The sequence below is a fragment of the Lissotriton vulgaris genome, chromosome 12 (assembly GCF_964263255.1).
Source record: "Lissotriton vulgaris chromosome 12, aLisVul1.2, whole genome shotgun sequence".
NCBI classification, from domain to species: domain Eukaryota; kingdom Metazoa; phylum Chordata; class Amphibia; order Caudata; family Salamandridae; genus Lissotriton; species Lissotriton vulgaris.
In genome coordinates this window covers 36,513,802-36,534,972 of record NC_141700.1, presented here as the reverse complement: position 1 = coordinate 36,534,972, position 21,171 = coordinate 36,513,802, and the positions used below count along the sequence as shown (strand labels likewise).

Below are 21,171 nucleotides of genomic sequence, written 5' to 3'. Positions count from 1 at the left end.
AACATGCCGACTATGTGGCCTGTTTCAGGAATCTTTATCACACCTGCTCTGCATCTGTTCTACTCTCTTTGAGGATCGCAGAGATTTCTCCGGCATCTGATTTAAAGAGGAGTCACAGACACTTCCAGCATCTGTTAATTATCTTTTGAATATTGCCCAGCCGCAGGCTATTTCCAAACGTTATAAAAAAAAATCGACATAGCAGACAAATCATTAAGGAAACAACCATCATTCTAAAGGCTGCAGCGTCCCAGAGAGAGAATTTAGAGTCCGTTACAAATTGTGCAGCTATGAAGTCTGTTGTTGATATCTTGTTTTATTCAGACCACAGGTCAACTGCACTGTTAACACAAAAACACGCGAAGAAAATAGAAATAATTCGCTTATTTGTTTAACTTCCTAAAGATTTTTATTCTCTGTTTATTAATGATGTGCTTAAATTATGTGGCTGCAATTAAAAAGCGCATTGACTATCATGGTATGTTTACCTCAAGAGGCACTGCAATTTTATTACCAAGAGTGAAAACTATCTGTTTATGTAACTAAAACGTGTGCTGTTATAAAATGGATATTTTAAACAGCATTATCCAAATGCGCTCTAAAAAATCTTTTCTACATGAATTGATTGAACCTGTACGATTGAGAAGCTAGTTTTCGTTAATTAATTTTTAACATAATATGGCTAAGATTGTGTAATGATTCTTCTTTGAATCTTTTTAATGGCACTTTAATGGACTTGATTGTCTAAAATGATTTTTTTTTATTTTGAATCTTGCACCCTGATTCAATTAGATATTCTGTTATTAGTTATCATTATTTTTTTGTATTTATTATATAAAAAACATTGATAACTTATGCTTTATGATAAAAAAATATTTTATTCTCTAATCTCATTAGAAAATGAATCTCAGTAAAACATTTTTTAATAAAAACAGGCATTCTATCATTCATACACTAATAAAACTTGCTTTAAACAGAGAAACCTCCAGAGCTCATGGGGTCAGTTGATTTATCTTCTTATAGCCAACTTTTCGCTGGTTATGGACCATGGACATAGTTTCGGTTTCTTTAATTATAGCCTTCGTTGGGATATCACAGTTTAATGTGGCTGTAGGCTCTTCTCAGTGTTTAATCTCCGATATATCTGCAAAAATATAATGCATAATCACCTATAGCACTAAAACTCAAGTCAGTTAAGGATTAAACTTCTTTGATTTCTTTTATATCTTAATTACCTGTGAATAACAAAATTAATCACGGATTCATCTCGTGTTCTTAAATCTTCATAACGTTCCACTCCGTTTCATAATTTTGATTGTTGCATGTTAATTACCTGAGAAATGTGTACATAGCCTTTAAGTTGTACTGCTTACAGTTTTTTCACAATCTGAGATCAAATTCCAGCAGTCAGACTAATCATAGGGTCATCGCTTAGCCCCACCCTGTTTAATGTTTACATGGCCCCCCTTGAAGACGTTGTGACCCCTTACGGGATAAAAATAGTAAATTATGCAGACGACACTCAACTCGTCTCTCTGTCCCACCTGGAAAACCACCCAGACAGCCTGCTGAACTGTCTCCAGGATATTCACACCTGGATGTGCGAATCCTCCCTGAAGCTGAATGGTGCAAAAACCGAAATCATGCTCCTGGGCAACAAGTGGACTTCCATCCCATCATCAGTTTGGCCGGACGCCTTTGGTGAAATCCCTACACCAAAAAAAGAAATCAAAACATTAGGAGTATGGCTGGAGCCTGACCTCACCATGAAGACTCGGGCAGCTAAAACAGCTGGAACATGCTTTGGCCTCTTGCGATCCATTCGCAAGATCCTCCCTCTCCTCCCCCCCCCCCCCCCCCCCCCCCCCCCATCCAGGAAACTACTGGTTCAGGGGCTCATCTTAGCCCGGCTCGACTACAGCAACGCCATCTACCTCGGGGCACCTGAATTCACCTTGGCTAAACTCCAACGCACCCAAAATGCGGCGGCTAGGCTCATTATGAACCTTCCACCCAGAGCCTCAGCCAAGCCTGCTCTTAAGGCCCTGCACTGGCTTCCTGTCCGCCAGAGAGTAGAGTTTAAGGCCCTGTGCACCACCCATAAACTCATCAACGGTGTTGGTCCAGACGCTCTGAAAGACATGGTCATCCCCTACAAAGCCCCCAGACTCCTTCGCTCTGACGGCGAACATCTGGCCACTGTGACAAAGTTCAGGGAGGCTCGCACAGGTGGTCGACGCTTCTCGGTCAAAGCCTCCGCAGGATGGAACTCACTTCCACGCAGCCTGCGTCTGGAACCCTGTCACGCCCTCTTTCGAAAAAAACTTAAAACCTTCCTGTTACCCAAATAGTTTTTCCCCTCTCCCCCCTCTCTTGGTCTCCACAGATTTATAGCGCGGGGATGCCTACGGGTCACCAGGCGCTTTACAAATCGCAAAATAAATAATAAATAAATTTCCTAATTTTCAATTTGTTCTAGCTAGTTCAATGGCATTATTTTACTTATTTTATTCTATTTTAATGTGCTTAGAGTTAATCAAAACTGATCTTCAATATTTTTAAGGCACTTCATATGTAGTTTCTAAAAATTGGCGAAACAAACCCTTTTCTCTTGCAGTATATATACCAAAAAGAAAGCTCTGTACACTGGCTTTCTTAGTTCTCCAGCATTCCTCCATTTTACCACAGACTCCTTGTTTTCATTGAAAGTAGATCCTACAAATTAAACGCATACAGTGTTCTCATTATTCTTATGCGACTTCCACTGGTTTTATACCGTCTGTATTGGAAGAGAGCTCATCTTTGTTTCTAGCTGGAGCTTCAGGTTGCCGTGGCGGTGCCCATCTAGAGTAAATGCAAAAAGATTTTACCCTTTTTCTTGCAATACACTGCATTTCAGAAGTCCCTAATCACTTTGTATATTCCCATTCTGGAAGTCATTACACTTCTGCTTCATGCAGAACCTGTGCACAGAGAAGACACAAATTCTCACGACTCAGCTATACCTGTGCAGGAAAGGCAACACCACCTTCGGCACCTCCATTTATAAATCTGTTGTTGGACCTGCCGTTACTCAAACATAATGTCGATGCATCCTTAACAGCCACTTCCACATCAGTGCGCATAGTGTTGTATTGCATATTCAAATCATAATCATGCAGGTAGTAAGACCCATTAGGAAGTATCATTCAACACCAATTCTTTAAAACAATTAGGAACACATTATCAAATCGTGGTTCTCCCCACTCCTTGAATATGTCATATGTATTTCTTTAATCATAATTAGGGCTCCCGGTTTTCTGTTTTTACTGATTTTTACCGACAAATACAGGCAGAAAACTATTTGTTTTCCTGTCTGTATTTATTTGTAAATATTTTTAATTAATGCGTGCCAGTTCAGTAGGTGTACAGATTGAGAGGCAGGGGGGTTAAAAAAGACAATAGATGTCTAAATTAAGCATGATTGAGTGCAGATCTGCAGTTACTCATGCTATTCTACAATACAAGTGTTTTTCAGATAACGCTATTTCACTGCATTCTTCTGAAACCTTTTGGACATTAAAATGTGAGCATCCATTTATCAGTTAAATACATTTTGAAAAATACCAATTGCAGTTTCATTTATAGGGTAAACAAAATAAAAATGGATAAATGTAGAAACAAATGAGCAAAAAAAACATATGGATATAGACTAAAATGTAAATTTAAAAAACTACCATAAAACTGGGGGCCTAATCATAATATTTGGAACTTTCATTTCCCCATGAAGCCGTTTGAATATATACATACATGGCTACATCAAGATCATTTCTATATATAAATCCTGGTCTCTTTGGATTTCCCATATGGGAGTTGTTGAAAATGGGGGTCACTAGTTGCAATGGTTTGCACCATTGTTCAAGTAAGGACCCTTCTCCCTCGTCAGGGTAAGGGAGTTAAACTCCTAAAATAAGCCCTGCTCGCCCCCTTGGTAGCTTGTCACGAGCAGTCCGGCTTATCTCGGAGGTAGTGTGTAAAGCATTTGCACATAATCAACAATAATACAGTGAAAATAGTACAAAAGGACACCACACCAGTTTAGAAAACTATCCAATATTTTTATTTATCCAAAACAAGACCAAAACAACAAATTCAACATACGGTACTTAAAAATTTGCACTTTGCAAGAATACTTTAAAAATATAGTTCCTTGAAGTCTGTAGCTCTGTCCGTTGCTACCAGTTCCTGCTGACTGTGTCGGAGCGGGTCAGCGGTAGGGTCGGCAGACTCGTAAACCGTACCTTTTTCGTTGTGTCTGATGCAGCGGTTGCGATGCACATTTGTGCTGTCCTCTGGTTGCAGGGCAGGCAGTGGCTCGGTGACGGTTGTCCAGCGGCGTCGGTGAGACCCGGGCTGCGGGACTGTGCTCAATGCGGTGCAGTCAACAGAGCCAGTTGAAGAGCAGCAACTGTGTCGTTGAGTGCAGGCCTGAGCGGTGAAACGAGGCGGTGCAGAATGCTTTGCCCACAGGTCATGGTGCAAGCAGTGGCGAGGTGGCGAGGTCGTAGTCTGTGAGACCAGGGTTGCATTGCGAGATGCTGAGGTGCCCTCTGTGGTGTCTGCCGGACACAGATCCAGTGACCGAGTCAGTGACTGAGTCAGCTTCTTTTTCTCCTCAGCGGCAGCTGAAACCCACGGTTCCAGAAGTGGTACCCTACATTTGGAGGTAATGCAGAAAACAGCAGGAAGATAATCATAAGGGAACAACTATGACAATTAGCAATTTCCATCATCCCCCTCCCCCTCCATGAGTGTTACGGCACTCTGTACTTCCGCCAGAGCGCCAACACTTTCTTCCATTTGGTTAGCACACCCCCTACTTTTGTATACAGTTTCTTCCGCCCTTTGTCACCAGTCAAGGTCTCGCTTCCAGTCATCCAATTGCGGGGGTAAATGTGTCCCCCAGGACCTAGCAATGTTGCGTTTTGCCACCCCGCAGTCCGGACCAACCATATTTCCACATACCTAGACCATGCAGTGTCACCCTTGAACATCAATAAGAGCCACTTCGGATCCATCGGAACTGCCTGCGCCACAACACTGGACATGATTTCAGTACCATTCACCCAGAAGGGAATGATCTCAGGGCACTCCCACAACATATGAAAGAAGGTCCCCTCCTGCTGACACCCCTCACGCATAGCGCTGACTGGATTCCGCCCCATTTGTATAGGTGTGTGCGGGGATAGTGGGTACTGTGTAGGATTTTTAACTGCACCTGTCTGAATCTGGAGCAGTTTGCGATCTCTCTAGGACTCTGTACCGCATCCCTCCAGTCCTCATCGTCCAGGCTACCAAGGTCAATGGTCCAGCTGCTCTGGGAGTGATTAAAGGGTCAGGTGTATTGTTTATTACCTTGCGATAGATCGTGGACGTGGGTTTCTCCGCGATGGGGTCAAGTGTATATACACTCATATGACATGCAAAAGTCAGATAAAAGTAACGCTGGGACTTGTGGAAGTCACATTCTTTTTGGAGGTACTTGAATGAGTGGGGGAATCCCCTTTCCAGACATCGCCTCAGTATTCGATCCCTATCAGCTTCCACGCCTTGAAACCCGCCAAGTGCACTTATCGTTTGTTTTCCCACTTTGTTCCAGCACTTCCCCAACCCACTTCTTGCATTTGGAATACAATTGCCTGTTATAGCGGTTGGAGCCATGACCCAACACTAGAGGTAGGCTGATGGTGGTTAGGTTGCGAACAAGGTGTTGATCTCTCAGAACCCTAGAGTTATGATTGTTTTCCTTTTCTTTGTAGTTATTGTTTGGTCCTGAGGAGAACCCTGCCAGTCACAGGGCTCGAAACGCGTCGACCGACCAGGTCCCGGGTCATTTCCCTGATTTTTCTGAAAACCCTTGGGGAATCTATAGAAAGACTTTTTGCTTTTCTTATAATTGTTACAATTAAGTGTCAAATATGTAAACAAGCATTGGAAATGCAATAGGTCTCGCATTAGAAGAGTTGGAGTTATTGGTCTTGTAAATGACATATTTTATTTATTTGTTGGTTTTTAAAATTGCTAAATTGATGGCTTTGTCATTTACAATGCCAATAGTTATAACTTTCGCGAATGTGACACCTATAGCATTTGGAATGCAACATGTTTTGTATTTACGTGACTTAGATGGCAGCTCTGGTCGTTAGGCCACATCTCTAGAGAGCAGGAGAGTGCAGCAGGGGAGAGAAGCACAGCAATGCAATAGGTCTCGCATTAGGAAAGTTTGAGCTATTGGTATTGTAAAGGACACATTTTTTATTTATGTGCTTGTTTTGAAAATAGCGAATTAATAGCTTTGTTATTTACAATGCCAATATTTTTATCTTTCGCAAATGTGACACCTATTGTAACACAATATGTGTTGTGAGGGTGAGTGAGGTTGAGGGTGAGGGGTTGAGGGTGGGTGAGGGGTTGAGGGTGGGTGAGGGGTTGAGGGTGAGTGAGGGTGAGGGGTTGAGGGGGAGGGGTCGAGGGTGAGGGGTTGAGGGTGAGTGAGGGTGAGGGGTTGAGGGTGGGTGAGGGTGAGGGGTTGAGGGTGAGTGAGGGTGAGGGGTTGAGGGTGAGTGAGGGTGAGTGAGGGTGAGGGTTGAGTGAGGGTGAGTGAGGGTGAGGGTGAGTGAGGGTGAGTGAGGGTGAGTGAGGGTGAGGCTGAGGGGTTGAGGGTGAGTGAGAGTGAGGGTGAGGCTGAGGGGTTGAGGGTGAGTTAGGGTGAGTGTGAGTGAGGGGTTGAGGGTGAGGGGTTGAGGGTGAGTGAGGGTGAGGGGTTGAGGGTGAGTGAGGGGTTGAGGGTGAGTGAGGGTGAGTGAGGGTGGGTGAGGGTGAGGGATTGAGGGTGAGTGAGGGTGAGGGGTTGAGGGTGAGTGAGGGTGAGGGGTTGAGGGTGAGTGAGGGTGTTGGCTATTGTGCGCCGGGGTTTACACTACTTCAGTTAGGGCCGCACACTGCATGTCAGAGAAGAGAGAGAAGGGGAGGGGGGAGGAGAAATGCGACACGGCGGGCAGGGGAGGGGGCTGTGTTATCTCAGCAGAGTCCAATCAACAAACGGAACAGTGCACCGCCGTTAACATTCTAGAAGTGGACATCCAGAAAAAATACAGGGATGGTTGGAAAAGGTACAACTTGGTTGGGAACCTATGACTGAAAAATACATTGAACTAACACCTTTTGTAAACATGCCTTTCCCGGTATTGTGTGCTCTTCTCTTGAGCGGCCTAGCATTTACGCATGCTCTTGTGACAGCGTCCTACTGGAGTTCCATTCATCTTTGGACTGACAGGAAGGTTTTACATGTCAAAGTTAGTGGGTAAGTGAGCCAATGGGCATCTCCCTCGCCCTAAGGACTCAGCATTTCTACTGAGGTTGCACAAATTTCACTCGCTATGGAAACTGATATCTTCCCAAAATGCCCCTTCCACCAATTAATATTTTAAAACGCTGAAGTAAACGCCTCGCCAAGCCACAAGGGGCCCTGCTAGGCCCTATAATAAGGGCACTACAAGTAAACATTATTAATTACAAACAATTGCCTAAATTAGTTTTTTCCCACACCTGCTTCTCCCTTAATTAGCTCGTAGCCCACACGCTGGAGTCAGAGCAAAGTCTTCAATGTTTATCCAGGCGTACTTGACATTAACATACCGTATGATGTTTAATATCCGCTCCCCTTTTTAAAAAAAAATTCAGCCACAAAACAGCACATGGCGCTTATGATATATCAGTGGGTTGGAAACATTACCGGCGCGCTGGAGCGCCGCTGCGGCGCGCAGCGAAGCACTTGCCCCACTAGGTTTGGGGGAGAGATTGAAGCATTGGACAAGCTGTCAAAGATGCATTTTGGGAATGCTACAAAACGCGCAATTACCCAGCAGCTCACGCCTGCGCAGAGGCACTTCCGGAACTGAGCTCTGAAATGGGTTGGGGAATGAGAGGGGGTGAGGGGAGGGAGAGAGAGTGGGATTCGAAAGACAAAAGGGGGAGAAAAGACAGGGAAGGGAAAAGAATAGGAGGAGAGGAGGGGAGAAAGAGACGAAAAGCGAGTGAATAAAAGGGTTTTTTTGTGACAAAGAGGGAAAGTGGTAGTAAAAGGAAGGAGGGGGGAATTTAAAGGGAGCGACAGGAGAGGGAATGGAGGGGTGAAAGGCAAATGGTGTACACGGTTTAAGGAGGATGGATTTGTTGCAAACTACAGTGGGAAGGAGGGGAGCCAGAAGAAGAGTTGGATGAGAGAAGAAATATGTCAAACAGCACAAAAGGAAGGAGTCCAGAGTGGAGTGGGAAAGGAGAATAGAAAGGGAGAGTGGGCAGGGGAGGGGGCGGAGCGGGGAGAGGGAACAGACGGAGGGAAGGCAGATAAGGGGAGGGGGGAGGAGAAATGCGACACGGCGGGCAGGGGAGGGGGCGGAGCGGGGAGAGGGAACAGACGGAGGGAAGGCAGATAAGGGGAGGGGGAGGAGAAATGCGACACGGCGGGCAGGGGAGGGGGCGGAGCGGGGGCCTGGAGTGCGGCTGAGGGAACTGATGTGCACGCGCTTTTAAGCTCAATGCGCATGCGCATTGAGCTTAAAAGTCACGGGCACTGCAAGGAATCGCCACGATTCCTTGCAAGTCAGTTAAAGAGTGGTTAAGCCCCCATAGTCTCGCAAGCTCGATGCGCATGCGCATCGACAGGCGAGACCTAAAAAGGACTCTTCATCTGTTGAACAAAAAGTTTATTTTGACACTGGGACCAGTTTGTATGTGTTTTTGTATGAATGGATGGCCAAGAATGTGTTGTATGTAAGTTGAGGACTCATTGTACATACCTAATTGTTTTGTTTTTCATTTTTTTTTCATTTGTATTTCATGTGTGTATATAAATGTACATAGAATGTTTTGTATTCCCATGCACAAAATCAGATTGATGCAGAACTAAAATAACAGTTAACAAGAAAAAGAAAATTAAAAAGTTGCAATTTATAAAGCGAGTGTTCATGTCATTGTCATGTATACTACATATTCTAATCGTTTTTGAAAAATAAGTTTCTCAGCACTGGCAAGTGTATTGTTTGTTATAATATATATTGAAACCTGCCAAGGCAGCCACCTCTCGCAATTGGTCACCCAACCTCAGTGGGGTTCTCCCAGTCAGTTTACCTGCCCACCCGAGGAGTTTATTAGCCTCTTTCCAGCACTGTAGTACCACCCTGGTGTGGTCAGGCCACCCCGCCTGCATCTTACAGGTATAAAGGAGAGGCTCACAATTTCCCCCAGGCATAACCATCCTATCTACCCTGTAGGCTGGCTCACTACTGTCTGTATAAACCCAGTCATTAATCACCTGGAGCTGAGAGGCCCAATAGTATAACTTGACATCTGGGATCGCCAGACCTCCATCGTACACTCCCCATTGAAGCTTATGCAATACCCCCCAGGTGTTGCAATGCCCCCAATTGTAGGGTTCCTCCTGATCCAGTGGGCCAATGGGTCGAGTACAAAGAGGAGGGGAGACAGGGGACAGCCATGCCTGGTACCTCATTGCAGGGGGAAAGACCTGGATATAGCCCCGTTAACCACACTCAGGCCGTGGGTAATTGGTATAAAATTCTTACCCAGCTGCAAAAGATCGGTCCGAAACCTAGCCTCTGAAGTATCATGAACAAGTAGGGCCATTTGATGCTGTCAAAGGCTATGGAGGCTTCCATCGCCATCAATGCCGTTTGAGAGCTCCCAACCTCTTCGGTCATGTAAAGCACCCATAGAGACGCCGCAAATTATGACGGGTGCTTCTCCGAGGCATAAAACTGGACTGGTCGACGTGTACCAACTCCGCTATGACGGACACCAATCTGTAAGCCAGGACCATGGCTTCCACATTGATTAACGATATCGGGCGGTATGAGTTGCACTGATCAGGTGGCTTTCCCGCTTTGTAAATCGCCACTATCGTGCCTTCTCTCTGATGCGGAGGGAGCCTCCCGGTCTCCCGCAAAGGCCTCAGCTATGGCCATGCTTGTCGAGTGGAGTCCCAGATGCGTCCCTCACATCGGATACCCACGAGTAATCGCCATCACGGCGTTCCAGCTACGCCAGTACCTTCAACGCCTTGTCTCCCACATCATAGATCCGATGCTGTGTAGCCAGTGCATAGGCCCACGCCTCGTCTTCAGCCAGCGCCCTAAGATCTATTCGCTTCAGCGTCAGTCTGTGGCGTGGGTCCTCGGATGAGGCCAGTGCATCATCCTTCTCTAGCTGCTCTATCTTGCTCTAACCGTCGGATCTGTAGGTATTCCTCTTTTTTTCTGTGCACCAATTATCGCCTGAGCCAGGCCCCGTAGGACCGCTTGTAGGCCCCCCACAGTGAAATTTGGGAGTCCACGGAACCCCGATTCTCTTTGAAATAGAGCTTTGAGCCCTTTCGAAGCTTCTCCCCAAGCGCCGGATCGCGGAGGTGCCAAGGATCTATCTGCGAGAACGCCATTCTGTTTGCAGCCGGGCCTCTAAGGGGGATGCAAACTGGGGAGTGATCTGAAATACCCTGTGCCATATGCTTGGTATTGGTGAAGTCTCCCATTTGGTCATTACGGGTGAGAAAGTGTTCTATCCTGGAAACTGACCCAAGGCGTGCCAAGTAAAACATGTGTTGCCTGAGGGATGGGTAGTGTGCCCGCAAGAGGTCGCACAGGCCCAAGGCTGTGACGAACTCTACTAGGCCGCGTTCTCCCTGCCTGCCCGTTTCGGAATGGGAACAATCCAGGTCCGGATTCATAACAGCATTTGTATCCTCACCAATGAGGAGAACACCAGAGGGGAGGGCAGTTAAGAAGGAGCTCAACTTCGGGTGGCTGATTTAGTGTAGGCCAGGGGGTATATGACGGGAGTAGAATATCAAGGAGTGCCCCTCCCACTTACCTGCCGCTGCAGCGAAGCAGCCGGCTTAGTCTGCCCACCACGTGCCCGAGATAACCAGGGTCAAGGTGTTGTGTACTAGAATCCCCCCCCCCCTCCCCCCCCCCGGGCCCCGGATGTAAACCCAGAGTGGGCTATCATTTTATAGCCAAAGCTGTCTAAGGCCTTACACCTATTCCCCCCTCAAGTGTGATTCTTGGAACAGGACAACATCTGGGAAGTGCCTCTTGAGGTGCTGTAAGACAAGTGTGTGCTTTATTTTATTACCCAACCCATTCACATTCCAGTCCATAACTGCATACTAGCTGGATCACCCATAGTCTCTGAGAGGTCCCAATACTTTCACATATTCCCTCTTTACTGCTGTTTCCCCAGGATCAAACTCCAAAAGCTGAAAAATGTCAGGCTCGAGCAAACTTCCCCTCCCCCTGAAGGAGAGAAACCAAAAACACCCCAACTCCCTCCTCCTTGCAGCCCTGCTTGGTGAGTCGCCAACCTCCTACCATCCAAACTTGCGGAGCGCCTGTCAAACCAAAGGTTCTAGCAAAAACATTTGTGAGGAGCTGTGAACTAACAGCCAGCGTGAAGAGGTACATATCTTTTAACCAACATTTCATGCCCACACTGCAGAGCTCAGATTGACGCCCCCAGCATCCGGCCTCCCCGACTTCCCAATCTCCGTCTGCGCGTAGACCTCAATAGAAACACGCAGGTCGTGCAATGTCAGAAACAACTGGAGGGTCACCTGATCGCCCACCCCACCACCACCACCATGAGGTAGTGGACTCTCCTATCCCCCTCCCCAAGTTTAAAGGCCCCTAGGAAGTGTGCACTGGGGAATAACTGGCGAGCTCAGCTAGTGCTGGACCACCCCAGAGTCGCTTATCTCTCTGCTGGTCTTGCCTCTGGCCGCTGGATGACCGCCCGTCATCGGACTCAATCTCTTAGTCTTGTTGACGCGCTTCAGGGCGCAGCTGTCCACCTCTGCAACCAACAGTGCGCCAACCCTCCGGCCAGTCGCTAGCTTCCTCCAGTGTGACACTTTCCAACCATCAAGGATTTTAAGCCTGGCAGGAAAGAGCATCATATATTTCACTCCCTGGTATCTAAGGTCCCTCTTTACTCCATCAAAGGAGTTCCGCTGATGCTGGACCGGAGCGTAATCAGGAAGAAGTGGATGGTTGCATTTTCCAGGCGAATATCCCCATGCATTCGTGCAGCCTGCAGGATTGCATCTCTATTTCTAAAGTTCAGTATGCGGACAATGATTGTGCGAGGTGGTGCCCCAGGCCATGGTTTTTGCCCAGTGTCCTATGTGCCCGTTCGGAGAAGAAGTTCGATAAGTGTTTAGGCTTCAGGTGGTTGAGCACCAAGTCTAATATGAACCAGTCCATAGATGGCCCTTCCATCCCCTCTGGGACCCCCACTACACAGATGTTGTTGCGCTGGGCTCTCCCTTCCTAGTCTTCCAGCGGGCATAGATATCTTCTTGATTTTTTTGTGAGGGTGGCCACTTGCTCTTCCAGCCGTTTAATTTTGGAATGCAGGTTCCCAATGCCAGTCTCAGCCACGGAGACCTTCTCAGAAATCTTCCTGAAGTCTGCTCGCAGGAGGTTCACCTCCTCTGTTACAGAGTCCAATTTAGGCTCAAGAGTCCCCCTGAAGTCCCTGATTGCCCTCATTATATCCTTTAGGGAGGGATCCAGGCCGCCGTCCTCCTGGTCTTCCTGTGGACCCCAGCCTTTGCCCCATTGTCACGGCCCATTACGACTGTGTATTTGTCTATATGATTAGCCTGGCCATTGCCCGCTCTGTTGCGGCCCATGTCGGAGTGCCAGAGCCACTACCGGCAGCAGCCCAAAAGCCGGGGGGATTATGTCCAGCTGTGCTCAGTCGGGGGCCTCACCGTGAAGCCTTCCCAGAAGCGACAAAGCAGATGCCCAGACCAGGTCTTGGAGGGTCTATGGCACACGGCGGGTCTCCGCGCGGCGCCTCCCTACTGTAGCCCAGTGTTACCGCACCTCAACCTAGGGAAGAGGTCCAAATATTGGCAGGGATGTCGTCGAGGGGGTCACGCTGCACCGTTACCAAAGTACTGCCCAGGAGTGAAGGTAGGTGAGCCTGCTGGTCCCCGTGCTCTCGTTTAGCAGGCTCAATGGACCCCCGCTTGCAGTCTCTCATTATCTCCATCACGCACCCAGCTGATCACTCACCACTCCTACCCGACACTGGGAGTGTGCACGCCAGGCTTCAGGGCCTCCGCTGTAGGGCCTGAGAGTAGGTTATAGTTTATCATTCATTGATATAGATATTGATAATTGTTATGAAACTGACATACGCTAAATGCATCTGCACTTTACCTCTGTGACTATACAATTTGAGGTAATAATCAAGACCACCATGTGTACCCTCCTCATTTCATCAAGAGCAGATTTATAGGGCGAGGTTTTCCTTCTGGCAGCTTGTTTTTCATTTCCATGGGCTGAGTGATATTTGCCTTTGTTCTCTTTTTAAATTTCTGTTAGAAATGCTTAGTAACACACACATTTGGAGATTATATTACTTGAGTAAGCCTCATGTGGTGTACAGATGATAAACTTTAAAACCAGTGACAAGACTGAGATAAACTGAACACTCCCTTGGTCTTCTTGATGCAGGCTGTCCACAGTGCTGTACTACTACAAACATTCATACTAACCAAGAGAACAGGTTTCTGTAGTGCTCTGTGGCATCTCGTTAAAGAATAAAGGGAACTTAGTTAACTCCTGTATTACTGGGATAAAGATTAAAAACAATAATGTGCCATTCACATGTGCTAACATGCTCTAAGATGCAGACCGATTCTATAGTGACATTTAAGCAATAAAGAATGATAGGTCGAATGCTTTCTGAAGTCCAGGCCTCAACAAATTTTTCAGACCACATTCAAGTCAATTTTTTTGCCCACCGAATAGGAAATGGAGCCACCTCGGACAGCTACCACCTTTTTGAGCTGCACTTTCGAGCCTCTGGCCCAGTAAGCACGGACCCATGTCTGGGTGTACGCTTTGCAATTGAGTTATCTTGTTAAACAAGAAATGGTGATGGGCGGAATGTTTCCACTGGCAGCCACATTGGGCTGCATTGCAGTCAGTCTCTACTTTACCCACGTTGTCACTCCAGACGAGCACCCTTGGACAACTCCTACTAGTTCTGTTACAATCAATGACTTTGGGAAGGAAGTCATACCAGTTGTGAATTTCTGGACATAGCTCAAAATTACACAATGGATCAGGCATGCTTTGCAGTTTTTAGTGAGAAATTTGGTTAACGTTTTGTGATTTCCTTCTTTTTTTCTCTCCCTGTAGGAGGAGATTACAGCAGCAGTCACTCGTGCCATGGAGCAGCAGATGCAAAAAAATCTGACAGACACCCAGCTGGAGACTACAGAGTTTGATAATTTACTGCAGCCCATCATCGATACATGCACAAAAGATGCGATCTCTGTAAGTGACATCAGTAAACAGGCGGAAAAATGAAAAGCTTTGCCTTCTTAGCCATACTTGTGTTTATGCACATATGATTTGTGTTAAATTTTCAAGTTCAGTGTGTCTCTGCACTTGTTTAACTTTGTGATTGTATAACACTGGACACTTGCCGGTGATGCTGACGTACCACAAAAAAACCGAACTGCCTGTGGTACTTTGATTTTTCGTCTGGTCGCCACTTGTCCCATTTCGTTTTTGACTTTCATTTTTATACTTTTAATTTGTTAAAAATTATATCTGGGCATTTTATGCATAGTGGAATGTTCTCTTGGGTTGGGTTCTAGTTGTACTTTTAAGTGTTCAAAAAGTTGACACCATGTAGGAAGCGAAAAGAGTTTTCAGCTGGCTGAAGCCTGCAGTATAAAATGATCTGTAGTGTACGTTAAACCTTGTCACATGATTGAAATTGCCCTAGTGAACTAGATCATTTTATAAAATAATTCCTCAAAAAATAAATTCGAGGAACGATCATTGTTTCTTCAGACTGTGCATTGTGCATGGTTCTGGAACAATAGGTCAAAGCCACATTTTCAGTATACTGAATGATTATGGCATTTATTTAGTTTCTGTTAGCCAATTGCAAATATAATTTTCATGAGTACCCTGGAAAATCTGGCATTGTCAGTCCTCCCAGACTATGTTGGATACTCTTAATTTAGAAATTCTTCCATTTCATGAAGTCTGAATATGTTTTCCCCCTTTTTGGATCTGAATAGTCTTGGTAAATGTGGAGAAGTGGGGAATCTGCATTATTTTATTGGCTACAAAAAAATTTTCTTGACTTTATTTGCACTGTCATCACTTTCTGGGCAGCAATTCCAATCTTTTCCATCCGCATATCACTATGGATGCCAGAAAAGGGTTGTGCCAGGACTGCAATGTTGATCTTATTTTCAAACCATGTCACTTCATACACATCTTGTCCGCACTGGTCGCAATTTGGTGATACTTATTGTATTTATTCTTTGAATGAGAAAAATGAACAAACATTGAATTACAACTATAAACTCGATGAGTTTATTTTCAATCAAGTTTTGAATGGTTTTTCAAAACCGTACACTAGCCTATTGACCGCATATGTAGTTAAAAAAAAAAGGGCAACCTAATGAAACTTACAAAGTGAAAGTTATATCAATCACTTGAAGCATACAAATGTGAAGCATACGAATAAGAACCTAAATGTTTCTGCTGACGAAAAATAAATACAGATGTAATTATCCAAAACAAAGACCATAAAACAGTCCTAGATGAGTCCTTGTTATCATACCCCTATCAAGGGTAAAACTGGTCGTGCACCAGACTGGCTTGATGTCCTCCAACTCAAACCGGTTTGATGTGAACTAAATATCTTCCGATACAGCTCGTATCTCCTTGGGCTTCTTTCAGCATGTCCTAGATATGTATTCATTCCGTGCCTGCTAATACTTCACCTCCTCTTATTCCCCCACCTCCTGACTCAGAGAGCACATCCTTGTGCCCTACAGAGGCAGTACTTGAAAGTGAGATATGCCGTGTTGGAGTGTGCAGTTGTTGAGTTTTTGTTTTTAGATTGTGTTTAGTATGTGTCTGTCAGTGCACACATTATATTCTCTATCACCATTCATGGATGAACTAAAAAGTACATACTTTTATGTGAAGTCAGAATTGAGGTGTATCTTTGCCTGCCTTTTCTCTGTTTAAACAGTAACGACTTATGAAATATTTTCTATTGTGAAAAACAAAATCCATGCCTCTAATTCCAAAGTGGTGATTGCTTTTTGCTCCAGGCTGGTAAAAACTGGATGTTTACTAATGCCAAGTCCCCTCAACACTGCGAGGTGTTGGCATGGCACCTGCGCACCCGGATAACCGCAGAAGGAGCACATTTTGAACTTCGGCTGCATTTAATTTATCTGATCAATGATGTCTTGCATCACTGGTAAGCCTTTATCTGGGATGTGCATGTTAGAGATGCTTGCAACCTTGTTTTACAGCTGATAATATGCCAATGTGGCAAAAATATTAATGTTCATTCTTAATATTAAAAAATTGTTTGCCTATTTTCAGTGAGCTGCGGTCATGGCAGTAATTTGTTTCCTCACATACACCCTGTCTGGTATTTTGTGTGTTAGTTTGTTGTTTCGACTAAATTGAGATTTGATGTCAGCCATACACGTTTCAATGATTAACTCTGTGACATTGCTTCATGGGAGAATCCAGATGGCATGTCACATATCATTGTTATTGACTAGATTAAAAAGCTAAATCAATATAAAAACAAAAGTTGAATATGTTCTGTGCAGTGGTTGAATGGAGTAATGGTCAACTAAGCCCTCACATGAACCACAGCAAATCCATCCTTTAAGATACAATCAATCAAGTATTACTATCTCCAGTATTGAGGGGGGTGGAATCGGAGATAACCTTCATACAAGAATGACAGAGGGGGTGGACCTCTTCATGGCGGCTGAAAAGGTGACATATAATGGTTGACGCTGTCCCCATGTTTATCAAAGTATGGGGGTGATGGAGACCTTACTATTGGCTGGGGTCCCTGGAGGGGGACTTTGGGTTGACATCAGGTCAGATTCCCGGTCAGAGGCGATTGCTGTGAGATTGTTCCACATAGTTTATTTGCATTAACTATAACTGTTTTTTTTCGAGTTTTCGGCCGGGTCTGGGAACTGACTCAGCCCTGATTGCCATGGTGGAGGAAGCCAGATGCATCTTGGATTCAGGGGGATCCGCTGCTGTGGTCCTCCTGGATCTAAGCGCTGCATTTGACACGGTGGATCATGGGATCCTGATCCACCGTCTGGCCAAGATAGGAGTGAGAGACGTAGCACTCAAATGGCTTACATCCTTCTTGAGTGGGCGGGAATACCAGGTCTGTGAAGGCAATACTAGATCAGTGTGGAGTTCCGCAGGGCTCATCACTGAGCCCTACGCTTTTCAACGTTTACATGGCCCCACTGGAGGAGGTGAAAATAGTGACCTATGCAGACGACACCCAACTGATCGTCTCGCTGTCGCTCCTAGAAAGCCATGGGGAAAAGTTTGCCTCTTGTCTCTCTGGCATCATGTCTTGGATGTCAGACTCTCGTCTCAAACTTAATGGCACCAAGACGGAGCTGATGCTCCTTGGCAACATGTACAACTCGCTCCCAAAACCTATGTGGCCCCCCTGCCTGGGTGCCCCCCCCTGACCCAAAGGATGTTATAAAAAGTTTGGGGGTCTGGCTGGAACCGGATTTGTCAATGGGAACACAGGCCAAGAGAGTTGCAGGGACTTGTTATGGCTTGCTCCGGTCAGTGCGTAAAATTCTTCCGCTTCTTCCACCCAACTCAAGGAAGCTCCTGGTGCAGGGCCTGATCCTTTCCTGGCTCGATTACAGTAATTTGTAACACTAGGCCATTGGTCATGTAAATTTAGAGTAACCTCAAAAACCCTATGCAATTTGGAATATAGCGGTATATATGGTTCGTCCGCCCCGCATATGGGTTGTTGGCCGTTATCATTGGTTACTCTAAGTGAGTGATTTTGCCAGCCTCAACCGGAGGCACCTCTGGCTTATAGTGCAGTGTCCAGAGAAGGAGAAAAAGTGGTGTGTCAAAAAGAAGAAAAGGAAAAAAAGAGGTATTTTATTTAAAAAGACCGGAAAATCACCCTGAATAGTTTTATTAATTGGTGTGATTTCCAGGTGGTTAATAAAAAACTGGTACTACTAGGATGATCGAGTAACTGGATCACAGTAGTTGGTGAAACACTTATTACAAAAACGTCGACATGTTTCTGCTCTGTCGACCCATAGGGGTCTATAGAGCATTCGTCAGGACTAACAGGTAAATAGACAAACAATATTCAGATTACTCACACCTTTTGTGTTGCAATACGTTAATAACCTGTATATTTTGCAGGGTATTGACTCCTCTGGTTTCTTGTACCAGAGAGTACTTGCTTGCGTCGGGGGGCCCTCAGGACTCAGAGCCGCGTGTGCTTGCAATTGCGTCTAGTGCTGACTCTGCCCCCTTGCACTGAAGCAAGCCGCCCCTAAGGCTACCTCCAAAGCCACACTATCCTCTTCTGGGTGTTCCATGATGGGCACCAGCGAAATGGCTGGTCTTATGCCTGAAATTGAACACCTGCTCAAATCCCTTATACTCTCCCTTGTAGAGAGGTTGAAGGTAATAAATCAGGATCTAGGGAAGCTTCAATTGGTAGCCAGAGATAATACCCAGATGTTGAAAAGTCTTAATGCTAACCTAAATAAGGGGGGTCCCTTGCTATCTCTCCCCGCTCAGATCATAACTTCCCTCCCCGCACTACGTCAGGAATCTAACACTCTAGATGCAGAGCAAGGGGTCAACTTAGACAAAGAGTTTGGAACAAGCAATGTAAGCTCTAAGAAACAGGGGGTTCCGGGGAAATCTAATGTATTGGCTGCGAACTCACAACAGCCAGTAGGAAACATTTTCCCAACTCCTCAGCCTGCGGAAACAAGACCCTCCGCTGTACCCCTCATTGAAAAATTCCCGGTCATCGATCTACCCCCGGAATCTACACCATTGGTGCTGGTTCTTGCTAACGTACCACCCTTGCCTGTAGGAACCAAGGAGGATTATGACCAATTAAGGAATAAGGTCACCCACTGGTTACAAAGCAACACAAGGTTGGGCTACACGGCGGGACGTAATGTTATTATGTCCCGAAGTGTTTCCTGGATAAGGTAGCACATGGAAAACAAGAAATGGAGACTGCATTGTGGTTAATTTTAACGATTCAGCAATAGCAGAAAGGGTGTTCAGAGATGAGGGAAGGTGGGGAGCATAGAGGTCAGGGAATAGAGTTACTGCCCCTGGGTTTTTTCTATAGGGGAATTGATAAAAACAGATTGGATGATAGAAACAGGGTATGCAGCGACTGGACACCCTAGATCAGAGAGCAAAAGAGGCTGGGCTTGCCACTGTTAACCTCTCTAAGGGAGCCAATCTGGGGCAGATATGCATCTCCATCGCCATTTGAGACCCAAAACCGTTATACGTCACTCTCCGGGCTCAATGACTGTGACTGACTGTGTGAACAAGGTTATAGCTGCAATATTAAAAATCCTCCACCAACACCAAGTAGTCTAGCAGTCACTCCCGTGTTCGAGCCTGCATCCCTGATGACTGAATCTGACAAACCCGACTATATTTTACAGGAGGGGTATAGTGACGACATTTGCCCTGAAGTAGCTTTGCCCGTCTCCCTGGAAGACGTCATGCATGGGGTATATGAGAATAATCCAACCCACAACGTTCTCTCGTGGAACGTGGCAGGGTTAGCGTGTAAAGTTATGGACCCTTTATGGGTACAGATCGTCAGTAAGTTTATGCTTATCTGCCTCCAAGAAACGTGGCTAGTAAAATGTGATATTTCGTTGGAGGGGTACCGAGCTTTTTTCGTCCCAGCAACCAGAAGTACTAGTGGTAGAGCTAAGGGAGGTCTTGCTATCTTTGCATCGTTGGCCCTTCGATGAAATATTAAGAACATTCCCACTGCCAACAGCAATATTCAGGCCATTTCCTTGGGACTTAAGGCTGGCTCCCTCCTGGTGTTAAACTTCTATAACTCCATTTATCGAGAAGAAGGAAGCGGGATCATGGATCTGATTAGCTTTGTCAAACAGGAAGGGGGGTCTTACAAGAAAAACCTGCTTATTTTAGAAAATTGTAATATTCACCTATGTGGTGACACCATGTTACATACCATGGGGCTCTTGGGTTGCCCTTTAATATCGGGGCTCCATTTTGGGCACACCACTCAGGAAGGAGAATTGAACAACATGCTTGCTGAGCAGGATTTAGCCCCAGCAATGAACTTTGTCTCCCTCCACTGTAAACTAAGGGTCCCTACTTTTAAGGGGAGTGGTACTGGAACCTTCATAGACCATATATTACTATCTAGATCTCTAGTACCACATCTGATGGGCTTCTCCATCATCCCAAGTTCACATAGCGATCATAATCCTGTCTGTGGGACTTTAGGTGGGAACATACTTAAGACAAAAGGCAGAGTGATAGCTAGTATTAATCTCCAACCTACTGATGGAGGGCGTCGGATTAAATGGAAAGAGATCCTCCCGTCCACCTTCCATGAGTTACTTAAAGCAGAATGTAAGACAGAATTTTCTTGTTGCTTCAATCAGGAATCATCACCCTTGTGTATTTTAAAATCTTTTGAAGAAATGTATTCTACAATAGGGGGTATGTTACTCGCACAAGGGAGAAAGAGAAAGAGTCTGCCTAGTGGACCCAAGTGGTTCTGTCATATTTGCTCCAAAGCAGCAAGAGACCTTAAGGTCGGGTTAAAAAAGATACCAAGGGATAGGGCTTTGATCTGCATTCTTAGGAAAAACTATAAAAATGCCCTAGCCAAGCGCAAGTTGGAAATACAGGAAGTATTGTGGAGAGAACTATTCGACCCTGCAACTTTGGCCAATAGTTCTATTATTTTGGAGCACAATAAACCGTTCACCTTTTTTAGCAGAAGGGGTCGGTGAGGTGGGCTCCAATATTAAGGAGGACGAATGGGTGGGTCATTTTGAAGATATCTTCAAAAATACATCCTGTAAGACCTTCATATCGTCAGGGCAAACAGATAACGAATCAGTGGTATTTATGGAGCATGAATTCAGGGAGGGCATAGCTAATTTGACCAACAAAAAGGCGCCAGGACCGGATGGCACCCCCCCCGGATTTA

General features: G+C 45.6%; 1 protein-coding gene across 7 annotated transcripts in view; it reads left to right on the top strand.

Annotated features, from left to right (window-relative positions):
* CHERP (calcium homeostasis endoplasmic reticulum protein) overlaps positions 1–21,171 on the top strand; it is a 138,802-nt gene that overhangs the window by 19,302 nt on the left and 98,329 nt on the right. For all 7 annotated transcript variants that reach the window (XM_086946929.1, XM_086946930.1, XM_086946928.1 and 4 more), the window contains exons 4-5: positions 14,271–14,408; positions 16,217–16,368. In XM_086946929.1, the coding sequence (XP_086803055.1) occupies positions 14,271–14,408; positions 16,217–16,368 (290 nt within the window). The remainder of the gene's footprint in view (positions 1–14,270; positions 14,409–16,216; positions 16,369–21,171) is intronic.